Genomic DNA, 14,121 nt, shown 5'->3' with positions numbered 1-14,121 from the left:
TCGCGGCGCTCTACCACTGAGCTATGACAGCATCTAGTGGCGAGGATCGAGACCTATGCAGGTTTTGTCTGTGACATGCCGCAAACTTAAGGCGATCGCCCGTGTTCTTTAACGGTGATTCTATTACTTCACGGAACAATATATTTTACGAGAGAAATTTGTGACGTAAATAACCCTACAAGCTGATTTGCTCGACAAACAAATACAAAGACGAAAGAAATTTGAACAAATCGTAGCGTAGCATGAAAATCATGAAAATGAAGTGACTACCAGGAAGACTCGAACCAACGACCTCCGCATTACTAGATACATGTGGGTGTGCGTTGGGGGGGGGGGTGTCGGGTGGGGGGTGTATGTGTACCGAGTCTAACACTTTCGCAAGTGTGAGAAAATGCAGTGCTACTTTATAAAAAGCAAGCAAAACATGTGTGTGACCACGAATAAAGGGAAGAAAAAACCCATTGATCAGATCCAAACACTTGCATAATGAGAGAAAGAAAGAACAGCCCAACCAAAATTCCTTTGCTTGTTCTTTCTTGGCAAAGGTCATGTGACCTGAGGAATGTAAATACTACGCCGAAAGAAGACTATTATTATTATTATTGTTGCTGTTGTTGTTGTTGTTGTTATTGTTGTTATCATTCTTATCATTATTTATTATCTTTTATGACAGATTATTGTTTCAAAATAGACTTACAGAAATACCGACACTAAAACACTTGCCGAAGTTGGAAACCTTGTAAGTAGGCCATGTTTTATGTGTAAAATAGAGCTATAATATCATTACTGCCGTCGAGCAGGTGAGTGTGTAGTAGTAGAGAGGCCATGCAGCCAAAAGTTCTCTGTTTAACGATTTTGTAGGCAAAAAAGAAAACAAAAAAGAAAGATGGTTATAGGAGAAGAACACGTTTTTGGTGAAAGGCGTTTCTGCACAGAAATTAATAACAGTTTTCGCATTTAGGCCCGCTGTGTTATTTCTGACTGAACTCTTGAAGCAAAACTGAACACAAATTTTATTATCTGTTCATCAGAATAAAATACTGCATCTACCGTGCTATAGCTGGGCCTACTCAAATGCCCCACCAAATGCATGATGTGACGGTAGAACCCGTGTTACATTATGTCACGTAGACAGCTTGCTCAGGAATGCGTTGAATGCGAGCTAAGTACGCACGGTGTGAACTTGACATTCGTAGAGATACTAGAAGAGGGTACCTAGATTATGTAATGAAAAGGACATTTATATTTGTTAACGTTAACAAAGATTATTTTCAAAAATCTTCATGTAACCTTTTTTGGGACACCCGGTACAAGGGGTGTGTATGTGTGGGTTATGGTATGCTATTTATGTTGGTGTTTGCTGTCAAACGAGGACGGACAAGTTTTTTCGCGAGTGAAACGATGACCTATCCGGCAATAGCTGCAATCGACTGCGATTAACGTTAAAATGACTTTGACGTAGAGATACTATAAGTTTTTGCTGCAAATTGATATTTGTTGCAGTTTTGCCAAAGGTCCGTGGTGGAGAGCAAACACGTGAAAATGTGGGGTGTGTGGGTTGCGTACTAACAGGAGGTAAATTTATTGATTGAGTATTTTATTCACCATATAAGGTATTTATTTGATAACAACATTTCATACGTTGGCAGCACGTCACTAAAGACACCAATGCGATCTGTTACGACACTGTAAGTATCCATTTCAAAAAAATGTAAAGTAATGTAAAGGCGAGGGAAGTGACGGGACGAAAAGTGAAGGAAATGGGAGAAAGAAAAGTGGCATGGGAAAATGGAAGGGAAAGAAAAGGAAATAAAGAGGAAGACAAAGGAAAGAAAGGCGAAGGGATTTAGGTGACGATATACCAAGATTAGCATGCGATTTGTTCGAATTGAAAGAGACAACAAATTAGGACCATGACAATGTGATGTCAGATGATTACGAAACATATCAGAAATGCACTTCCTTCAAGTGTGTTGTTATTTACAAAAGCCAGAGTCAGTTGATGAGCAATAGCCATAACAAAGAGCAGACATTCAAAATATATTTAATATTGAAATACAAATTTGTCCTCTGGGTCACACTTTATATAGGTATATGTTTCACTCTACATAATATCATTAACCATTATCATTGCAGGCACATGTACTACAATCCAATATCAACAATTGACGATAATTCATTTGACTGGCTAGCATATGGAGGAAAGGTGTAAGTAATCATTTCAAACTTATTCTTTGCATTTCTATATACATACTGTTATACGGCCTAGCGCACACAAGAATGCATTCTGGGTGCAATACAGTGTAGCTATGGCAAATTTAACTTGACACTCTTCTTTTCAGGCACATGTACTATTTAACTTGACACTCTTCTTTTCCTCATAATCAATATTTTTTCTCGTCTAAATTTTTAAGGTTTCGGTACTTTAGCGATTAAAAATGCCACTTAGAACTGGTTCCAGTCCAGGGGCCCAGTAGAGAACGACCGCGAGCGCGTAGGTTAGGACATCCTCTACGGTCCTCTACGCACTGAACAAGTGCTATGCCCACTCTTTCTAATTATGCAAGATCTCTTTTGACATGTCTAAACCGTCGCCTTTAATGACAATTTAATACTATGTTGGTATGCCTCATTTCCACAGTATAAAAAATGGTTTCCGCTTTGAGATAATATCGCAAAGCTTTTTGGTGCAGATCAAAATTCCATTAAAAAGGAATAGGGCGAGCAAATGAGGAAGTGTCAAGATAAAGGTGTAGTTATTTTATTGTTTGAACTGTTTCCATAATTCGCATCGATCATAATGAGTATGTTTTACGTGCCTCAAATGACAAGGACTATGATCTTGCAATGAGACTGTACAGTGTATGGACAGTGTAGCCTATTTGTCCGAATCATTTTGACTATTTGATTCTGACCATGTGATTAAAACAGGCTTTCAGATTGGTGAGCTATTGTGTACCAATTGGTAAGGCCGGGCACGTAGTAAAAATACACTGGACAGCCAATTTACTGGCAAAAGGTGGGGCCAAATAAATCTTACTTCTTAGTTGATTCTTGAACACGATTTAAGCAGGAACCGTCAGGCAGAAATTAAATACATATTATCCTGTAACGTTCCCTTAGCCTAACAGTCAATGAACGTTCATTGTTAGCATAATAAGTAGCATTGGGTATCCTACTATGATGTTTATGAAAAAAAAAGTGTTTACAAACTAATAACAGGTAGTTGTTAATGCATCGAAAATTTGACTAGAGATTTACAATTTGATGACATCCAAAAGAATTTAGTATTGAAGAAAAACAAATTACAGAACTTTCATTTGTTGACATACTAGCAATTGTTAACAATGTTGAAAATCATGTTCATAAGCTTAACATCCTCTATACATCTATTTCTTAATGTTCATAAACGTATAAGGTCAAATAAAAAAATTAGCATGTTTCATGTCCCCTCCCGCTTCCTTTTTTGAGGTTTTTTCAATTTTATTTATATTTTTTGAAATTCAGTCATAACTTTTCAAAAAATATGTCTAGGAAGTAGAGATGCTCTCTATAGCCTTGCTTATACAGGGTGTAACAATAAAATTTATACAATTGCATTTCGACTTCTGAGGAAAAATTAAAAGAGTTATGGCACAAATGTTATATGCAATACAATCAGTAATATCTTGGCTAAAAGAAGACGTTTAGTTGGTTTCTTTACTAGCTTGGGTTCAAAAGTTATGTCCGATTAATTAAATTTTACCATTTTGCGCATAGATATGCTTATCGTGCATTAAACATCAAAGAACTGACACAAAAGAATTATAAGTGGGGTTTCTCCATAAAATTAACATGAACTTAATAAGAGTATGGGGTAACTACGGCAGGATAAGAGAAAATATATTTACTTTAGCACTTATGGATCCTGCCGATTGAGACTTAATGTCTGTTAAGTGAGGGGTGTTGTTGACATTAAAACATGCTACCCTCAATAAGCAGATGGAAGACCTGAAGCTGGCCGACGAGATGGGGAATTACACCACCACCTGGAAAATCATACACTCGCTTTCTGGGAAGAACTCAAGGAAAGGGGTGAAAGTCAAAAAGAGGGATGGCACAGCCCCAACCAGTGACCATGAACTGCTTGAGGAATGGAAGGAATATTTTAGCTCACTCCTTAACAACGACAGTGGAACAGCAGCTTCAGAACTTCATGCACCAGCTGTTGAAGATCTTCCTATCATCACTGAGCCCCCAACTCGTGAAGAAGTAGTCAAAGCAATAGCAGCCATGAGGACCAACAAGGAAGCAGCATTGGACTGTGCTATAACTGCTGAAGCACTTCAGGGAGGAGGGGATAGCATGATTGATATGATTCTCAAATTATGCATGGAAGTATTCTCAACGCTGTCAATGGGTCACAAATTGCATCATTCCTCTACCAAAGAAAGGCGACCTCTCTCTCATGACAAACTACCGTGGTATTTCGCTTATGTCCATTGCCGCAAAAGTGTACAACAAGATCCTTTTGAACAGGATCCGACCTCACATTGATCCTCTACTGAGAAGCAACCAGGCTGGCTTTAGATCAGGTCGCAGCTGTGCTCAGCAAATACACATTTTGAGGAGGATCATGGAAGGCTTCAAGGAGTACCAACTTCCCTTGACAGTCACTTTTGTGGACTTCAAAAAAGCCTTCGACTCCATCAACAGGTCCGTCATGTTTTCAGTGCTGCGGCATTATGGAATACCAAAGGTTGTGGTAAATGCCACCCAGGTGCTCTACAAGGACTCCAATAGTGCCGTTATGGTAGATGGAAGTATCTCAGAGCCTTTCCAAGTAACAACTGGAGTGCTTCATGGTGATGTGTTAGCACCATTCCTGTTCATTATCCTGGTAGATTACCTTCTGAAGATATCAACTTCTGGAATTGACGCTGGAATTGTTACCTACCCACGTCGGTCAAGCAGGTATCCTGCTAGGATGCTGAATGACCTGGATTTTGCTGATGATATTGCCCTGTTGGAATCTTCCACAGCCCGGGCCCAGTCGCAGCTTACTAGGACTGCAACTGCATCAGCAGATCTAGGTCTTGTCATCAGTGCACCCAAGACAGAATATATGACTGCAAACTGTAACGCCCAACCAGCACTTGAAGTCTATGATAGTACCATCAACCATGTCACAGACTTTAAGTACTTGGGTTCCAAGATGGGCTCTAGTGCTGGAGACCTAAAAAGAAGAAAAGCACTAGCCTGGGCGGCTTTCTGGAAACTGGAACGCCTTTGGAGAAGCCCATCTCTGCCAATCGAAACAAAAATCAAGCTGTTTGAGACAACTCGTGTTACTGTCTTTCTGTACGTGTGTGAGTCATGGGTAATCACCAAGGACATGGAAAACAAAATCAATGCCTTTGCAACATCTTGCTACAGAGTCATGTTAAACATTAAGCGTGTGGATCGGATTCCAAATGAAACCATCTACAATCTGACTAACACCACTCCACTGGTTGCCAGAGTCAAGATTCATCAACTCAAATTTCTCGGCCATGTACTGCGTCTTGAAGACGACGAGCCTGTGAAAGAATATGCCATTTACATTCCACCACATGGGAATAGGAAACCGGGACGGCTGCGCACACTGTACTTACAGTATGTCCAGCACCTCCTGGGAGATACTGAAGGGATGTTGCAGCCAAACAAAATTGTTTCGCTTGCCCAAGATCGCAATAGTTGGAGAAAGCTTGTAGTCGCCTGCTCCGCAGCCGACTGATGATGATGATGAACGTATTATAAATAATTAATAAATAATTAAAAACAGAACACGCATGACAAGTGATGAGATCGTAGAACTTATGAAGTTATGCCTCACATCTACGTACTTCAAGTGGCAAGGGAAATTCTATGAACAAAAAGAGGGTCAGGCAATGGGTTCACCCCTCTCCCCAATAACATCGAATATCTTCATGGAACACTTTGAAACCAAAGCACTAGATACGTATCCTTTGACACCCGTTGCTTGGTTCAGATTTGTTGATGACACATTCGTCGTCTGGCGACATGGCAAAGACGAATTGGTCAAATTCCTAAGTCATCTCAACAATCAACACAAGTGTATCCAGTTCACCATGGAGATTGAGGAGGCAGGTGGCATACCTTTCCTTGATGTCAAAGTGCAGAGATCTGACACTAGCTTGAGTTTCGCCATAATACCGAAAACCCACTCATACTGATCAATATCTTCATTTCAACTCTAGCCACCATATGTCTGCCAAGAACAGCGTTGTCAATACACTGGTTCACAGAGCACTGACTCTGTGTGATGAAGAACATCGAAAAGACGAACTCAAACACATTGAAAAAGCGTTGAACAAGAATGGCTATCCCTCAAACCTCATACACAAAGCAATCAAGAAACAGACAGAAGAACGATCAGAAGAATTGGTGGACGATGAACACAAAGGCGTTACCTTCATGTCATATATCAAAGGTGTATCAGACAAAATCTGTCGGTTTCTAAACCGTGCAGGGGTCAAAACATTCTACTCTAGGTCGGCCAAATGAAGAGACATCCTAAGCCACCCAAAAGATCCTCTGCCCAAGGATCGTGCACCATGTGTGTACTCTATACCTTGCAGTTGTGGTGAGCAATACATAGGCCAAACCAAGCGACCACTAAAGGTCAGAATATCTGAACACCGAAGAGCCACAAGACAAAAGAAAGAAGAAGGCTCGGCATTAGCTGAACATGCTTGCAAAGAAGGTCATGAACCTCTGTGGGACGAAACAACAAAACCGGCACAAGTTTCTCACTTGGGGATGAGGTTGACCCGTGAAGCGTTGAAATCAGAGTTAATGAAACTTATACTATCAATAGAAATGACGGCAAAGACATCAGTCGTATGTGGCGCTCTCTATTTTCAACCAACCAATCACAGAGCCGCTAATCTTTATCACATCGTATGTGGCGCTCTCTATTTTCAAACAACCAATCACAGAGCCTAATCTGTACCACGTCCGCAATTAAGTGATATGAACGCTCATCGTGCATGCAATCAATCAATCGGTCCATGAGTGGCCAAACGGTTCCTGGTAAGCCGTATACTTCTACTACAGTATATGCAGTCTACAAGTTCTCTGTTGACAAGGGGCAGTCTTCATTGAACAGCTCTTTCTCAGAGCCAACAAACCTTTAATTTAGCAGATAGGCGAGATCTGCTTGTTTTCTGTAGACAAGGGGCAGTCTTCAGTGAACGGCTCTTTTCAGAGCCACCAAAACTTACAAAAAATCAGCAGATAGGCGAGATCTGCTTGTTTCTGTTGACAAGGGGCAGTCTTCAGCAAACGGCTCTTTTCAGAGCCACCAAAACTTACCAAATCAGCAGATAGGCGAGATCTGCTTGTTTCTGTAGACAAGGGGCAGTCTTCAGTGAACGGCTCTTTTCAGAGCCACCAAAACGTTTATTAGCAGATAGGCGAGATCTGCTTGTTCTCTGTTGACAAGGGGCAGTCTTCAGTGAACGACTCTTTTCAGAGTCATCAGGAGACAAGGGACAGTCTACATGTCTCATTCTTAGGTACTTTGTCCTGAAGAAGTCAGAGCTACTCCTGACTAAAGCTTGACAGTTATAAACTTGTCCGACGGCGAACCCGCTAAAAAACCCACTAATTGTTATGAATTCCCGTCGTAAAAAATTTGTATTATAAATATTTGAACAGTGACTCGTTATGGGATTAGCTAATAATACTATTGTGATAAGGTTTCTACCTCTTACATATCGTATCATTAACAGATTATATACGCTATAGATAAAACAGCAAGCACATGCAATCAAGTATTTTGCCAGTATCGATAAAACTATAATGAGGCTATTAATGTAGCCCAACTGTACGTAAAAACTGGCAATACCGCTAAATCTTAAAGAAATGAAAAAAATCTGTTGCAATTTTCGGATTTGCATACAAGTAATTCTAGTTCATCCAAGTCGTATAACAATTATTTCTTTTAATACAAACTCATTCCTTGTTAAGACGACTTTATAGCACTGTTTGAATATCAAAATGAAGTAATAATTACAAATTTAAATGTACACTATCGCCTCTGTAGTTTCCTGATTACATAGACAGCACGATTATTTTCTGCAACGCTGTGAGGAGAAAGTAGGCCAAAACCCATCGCAAATAGCGCGAGATGTGCGTTTCTCGCCCAAAAAGTATATTCATTTAGTAATAAGTTTGGAAATACTTATGAATATGAACAGGAAAGCTCGTTCTTTGGTTGATTTCAACCCATCACCATTGCGTCTATAATACAGAGTTGAGTGTAAGACCATCCTTTTTAAATATAGCAGCTCACGCTCGGCTAGTTTTGACCTTGGACGGAAAGGCTGTAGAGTGAACAACACTGTGCTGAGTGTAGTACTTTTTACTATAACTTGACTTGTGAATATCCTATGAGTCTAATATTAGTGGCAATACCCACATTGCCAATACAAACAAGTCTATAAACATGGTGCTAGATTGATATGGGAACAATGAGATCAACATCCATCTGGAATTTAAAAATGGCGGCCATATATGATCTATTTTCACCAATGACTCTGGCTCTGCATGTTATAAGTTCTTCACCTTTCATGACACATGCTGTTAATTACGAATTAAAAAGGCATGCTACTTTCACTTTAAGTTACTCGCCCTTGTAAACTGCTCAAATACTGAACATGTTGCTTTATAATAAATCAAGGAGCTTTTTGCCTAAGTGGAAGGAAAAAGGAATGAATGAAGAAAGAAGATGAAGAGAAAAGTTGTTTTCCCCGCCAGTGATTTGACCCACTGACCATCGGGTGCCAAGCAGCAGAACGGCTATAGCAAGCCACGCGTGTGACCCATACTGCAGTTACTGTCCGTTTTCCTATACACAATACACAGTGCTCTTTCCCATTGACGCGTGACCTCTGCAAATAGCCCTACGTTAAAAGTATGGGGATATGACTAGTTAACGTCGCTGTGTGAAAATAACCGGCCAATATTAAAAGTACTCTTCTAAAGTTCTAGAAAATATAGTTTTTAACATGTCCTAAATTTTTAGCTAATTTAGATGTTTGGAAATATTCGTACTTTGGTGTTTTAGTTAATGTTATAGGTAATAGTACATTGCCTAGTTAACGTCGCTGTGTGAAAAATAACCGGCCAATATTAAAAGTACTCTTCTAAAATTCTAGACAATATAGTTTTGTAACATGTCCTAAATTTTTAGCTAATTTAGGTGTTTGGAGAGGGTCGCACTTTTGTGTTTTACGAAGGATATGTAAACGACAGATAACACCAAAAATATGAAGAAATTATTTCCAAACCGTGTTAAGTCAACAATCATTATGTTGCTCATTTTTAAGAATGCTGGTTTACAAAAAGCAGGCAATTGTCTCATTTCATGAACAAAGGTACACATACCATTGTTTCCTTTCGTTTCCTTTATAATCGGTTACCCAACTGAAGCTATAATACCAGCTTTATTGCGATATCGCACATGAAAACAGACACTTGTGCACAACCAGAGAAGATCCGATTTAATCAGTTGAGCTGTTTCAATGAGTGTTATCTTGGTTTAATAGCTTTTAATGGGGTTAAGTCCTGCAAAGGTCGAGATGAATTCTACTGTAGACATGACTGCATCATGCATACCCGGCCAACGGTCAACCTCAAACCAACTAACATCTCACCAGTCATGAACAACACGCCCATTATTTCTGATAATGGTCTGTTTCTCACCCTTTATCTAATACGTATTGATTGATCAATTATACATTTTCAGTTTACGGAAATTGTCTAGTCCATCGAGAAAGGCCCCATAGGTGCGTTAGTACGACCATATACGCCGTCATCAGATGTTGTTGTTGCTATCTAGTGGGTCCTTTCTAGAACAACAACAAATAAAACATTTAAATCACTTCAACTGTGCAATCAGAAACCATCTGGCAAAATATCCATTGACTTTCGAAACTGCATCAGTCATTTTCTATTAACTTATTTCAATGTATGTGCAATTTAACAGTAGTTATGATGTTTATGATGTTTAATATTTTTTCTTCAAATTTGTGCCTGCTTATTGTTTTCAATTTTAGCCCCTTTTCTAGGACCCCATTAGAACTACGTTATTATTTATTTATGACTTTCATGGGTTATCCTGTTTTAACAACATTTACGTTTGAAATCTGCCTCTTTTTAAGATGTTTTTTTATGTATTTTTTAATATGTATTGTTATCTTTTAATGTTGTTAATTCGAATAAATTCATTAAATTCATCAATCCATCAATCAATCAATCCAATCAATCAATCAATCAATCAATCAATCAATCAATCAATCAATCAATCAATCAATCAATCAATCAATCGATCAATCAATCAATCATTCATTCAATCATTCAATCAAGGCTAAGATCTAATTTCCAATTTTGTTTTTTGACAACGTGGATTCTCTTTAACGTTCATATATCGTTTTTCTACTCACATTACAACTAATAGATATATATCTAGTGAACATCTATACCAGTGGCCGATATGTTCACCAGACATTGCCATGTAAGTTTCTCCTAGAAAGCTCATATTCTCTTCTTGACCCTAGAAAATTTTAGGTCTATTATATCTTTTCTCTAGATGGTATGAACAATGATGGTGTACCACTCGTACTATTCTATGGACCTATGCTCCAATCTTCAAGATTCTGAGGCCCAACTTAAGTTAGAGCATTAGAAGGCCATACACTGACAAGATCAAAAGCCAAGTCCAGCGGTTAGGGAAATCAATCGGGCTGATCTTCTCCAATACAAGAAGAAGGAACCTAACACTCGTGTCCCCTTTGTCAGTACATACCCCCCCTTTTTTTTTCAAAGGTGCTTGGTCTATTATTCACAAGCATGCACATCCTACATACCTCATTTCAACTCAAACAGATTTTCCCTGACAGACGACCAACACACATAGCACACGCACCCGTTCTGTCATCACATCAAACTTTGTATGGTACTTTGTATGTAATTTTCTGAGTAGGTTTATTTTAATTTTTTACCATATTTTATTATGCTAACTTGAGGGTATTAACTAGTTGATCATCATATTTAGTTTGAGCCTTTTAGGTCACTGTAACTAGCTCGGTGTATATGTTGTGGTGTAATATATAGATTCAGAACTAATAATTGTTTTTACAATATTTGAACATAAAAAGAAGGATGATTTATTTACACGCATTTTGATACCCCATTTGTCCAATTTTGTTCAATATTGACAATACAGCAGTGTTTAGAAAAACAATACACCAAATTAAAAGTTGCAGTTATTTCTATTGATTTGAAGTAAGCGCAAAGATAATGGCGGGCTTTACGTGTTTACAGTGCTGGCATTATAACCATTGATCGCTGTAAACTGCAACTTTTAAATTCAGGTATTTTTCTGTAAAAGCACTACTGTGTTGTTAATATTGAACGACATTTGACTAATGGGGTATCAAAATGCGTGTAAATAAATCATCCTCTATGTTGAAATATTGTGAAAACAATTATTTGTTCTGAATCTATAGGCGTATTTGTAACAGCTGAGTAACTTTTTGTGCAGACTTTAGATCGCTTTTATTGGGTTTTTTTCTTGAGAGATAGAGCGATATTTTTTAAATGTCTATTTAAAAAACTTTTTAAGTCTACATTATATTTCTTTGCTTTCTGTCTATATTTGTTATTAGCTTTTTTATTAGTACTGACGCAGAGGATGCCAAATTGACAATTGAAAATATTGAAGTTTTTGAAGCCTTTGAAGAGTCGGGCTTTGATTGCTACCAAACCAAAACACGATCAGGAAATGTATGGGAATGTGTACCATGCCGAGTTGGATACTATGCCAAACATTACAAATATGCTCATTTCTATGCGCCGTGTACATCATGTCCCACAGGTTGGTAAGAATATCTAAAAAACCCAAATGCATATCGTTATTCCCACAGATGCAATTCTATTTGGTTTGTCAACAGATTCAATGTTTTTGTAAACTTATAAAGGTGTAAAAAGGTCTGGTACAAATAATTTTATGAAACATAATCCATAAAAGATATCAAGCCTTAAATACTGCTACGATTTATTACCTATTTTATCCTGAAATGTGCCAAAGCCATGCCTTTTAAACAGATTATTAAAATCGGGCATATTTAGTAAATCAGTGTCGTCTTTGATAAATTTCATTTGGAGGTTGAAATTACCAATAGGGGTCAACGGTTTGAAACCAAGCAAAAACAAGGGCATATTTGGGGGTTTGGGACTTCATGGAGGGGAGTTGAAACCAACACCCCGTCCCCTTGGCTACAGAGACCACCCTTGGGTAAATACTTACAACGGCTATCTGGTGAACCCTAGATAACTGTAAACTCCTTTATTATACTGATAGAGATATAACGAGTCATGACTTGTGACGCAATGTAAAATGAGGCGAATGACTCGAGTGATATTCAGAGACTCGACCCCATTGAATTTGCACAATGACTCGAGTGATTTGAATTGGACCAAGCTAAAAATAGGCCAATGACCTGACTCGGCCTAAATTGTTGGTGACTCGTTACAACCTGTGATGAATATATGCACGAGTATTTCAGAAATGTATCGGATAGAAAACACACGACTGCTATTTTTCATACACACTAAATTTATATTAAACACTCTCTGCTCACAAAGGAAATAAATAACCCATTGCTTGAGTGCTTATATCAATTTCATGGGACTTGTTTGAGGACAAAGGTTTGCCGAATTCTTCAACCTTATCTCTTATTTTGGAATATCATTATAAACAAATTCAACACAAAATTAGACTGCATGACGAACAAATTGAGCAATACATAGACACCTATATATTGTTACTAGCTTGCTTTGTCAAAATATAGTTTGAGCACACTTAAAATCTAGATGAGGAGAAATATTGATGATGAGGGAAAACATAGTGTCAAATTAATTTTGCCATATAAAGTGTAGCGTGTCCAAACAGGATTATTGTGAGTGCCAGGCCGTTGCTACCAAACAATAATGTTTTCAACCTAAATCGATTTGGCCTGTTGCCATATTGATTTAAGGTTGCCGGATTGCCCTCCATCGTTTGTACTGTGTAAAAACATTTTTGCCATGATGGTAACTGCGCTCGGAGACTACTAGTATTACAGTAAGCAGAAATCACAATTACGTACTTGATGAATTATTCTTTTCAGGTGGATTCTACCAGGATAAAATTGGCCAAGATGCTGATAATTACGATGATATGTGCTGTGAAAAGTGTAATCCAGGAACTTTTGTTCCGTTAAAACAATCGCCGGGGACAAAAGCTGAAGATTGCCAAGTGTGTCCTACAGGAACTGAAAAAACTAAATTTGCTGGTTTTCGCGCATGCTCTTGTTTAGATGGATATTTCCGAACAGATAGGTTTGATGCTTGCGAACAATGTCCCGATGAAGGTATTGATTGTTCTTTGGAGTACCAGAAATTGAAACAAGGGTACTGGTGGACATGGAACTTTGAAGGGAATGAAACAGCAGGTTATATAAACCTATCTAGCTACGGAGATTTTGTGAAGAATATTTGTACCTTCAATGACAGCTATGACAAAGAAACCACAAAATTTAATGGTAAGATACCTAAGCCATTCAAGTGCCCTCAAGGAATTGAAGCCTGTCCTGGAGATAGCATAAATGCATCATGCGGAGACGGTTATGAAGGATGGTTGTGTTCTAGTTGTAGCAAGAGATACTACCCATGGTTTGAATACTGCTTAAAATGCCCGTCGTGGCCGTGGTTAGCTTTTGGAGCTAGTCATTGTCATTGTCGTTGTTGTTGCTATTATTGGTGTTGCAATTTGGGATTACAGAAAAAAGACAAATCAGTGCGTTCTCTTCTAGATACTTTAGTTGGCAGATTTAAAATTGTTCTTGTTTACTACCAAATTGCTGGAGCAATTTTAACATCTATTCACAACATTCAATGGCCATTGAAAGTATCACAGCTAGCAAACATCTTCCGATACTTAGAACTGAACATCTTTAAGCTCTTAGCTAAGCCCAGCTGCTTCTTAGATGTCTTGCAATTAAACATTTATGGTGAATTTGTAATTGGTATGAC

The 14,121-nt window shown here is 38.3% G+C and overlaps 1 protein-coding gene across 1 annotated transcript; it reads left to right on the top strand.

Annotated features, from left to right (window-relative positions):
- Positions 1-679: 679 nt before the first annotated feature.
- On the top strand, positions 680-13,901 carry LOC140157873 (uncharacterized). Its single transcript, XM_072181121.1, has 7 exons — positions 680-739; positions 1,614-1,688; positions 2,137-2,208; positions 10,505-10,561; positions 11,715-11,923; positions 13,218-13,794; positions 13,871-13,901. Exons 2-7 carry the CDS (start codon positions 1,669-1,671, stop codon positions 13,899-13,901), a joined length of 966 nt encoding a protein of 321 aa, XP_072037222.1. The 5' UTR covers positions 680-739; positions 1,614-1,668.
- Positions 13,902-14,121: the final 220 nt, after the last annotated feature.

The sequence above is a fragment of the Amphiura filiformis genome, chromosome 7 (assembly GCF_039555335.1).
Source record: "Amphiura filiformis chromosome 7, Afil_fr2py, whole genome shotgun sequence".
Classification (NCBI taxonomy): domain Eukaryota; kingdom Metazoa; phylum Echinodermata; class Ophiuroidea; order Amphilepidida; family Amphiuridae; genus Amphiura; species Amphiura filiformis.
The sequence above is the reverse complement of the archived record's forward strand: the minus strand, read 5'-3'. Positions and strand labels throughout refer to the sequence as shown.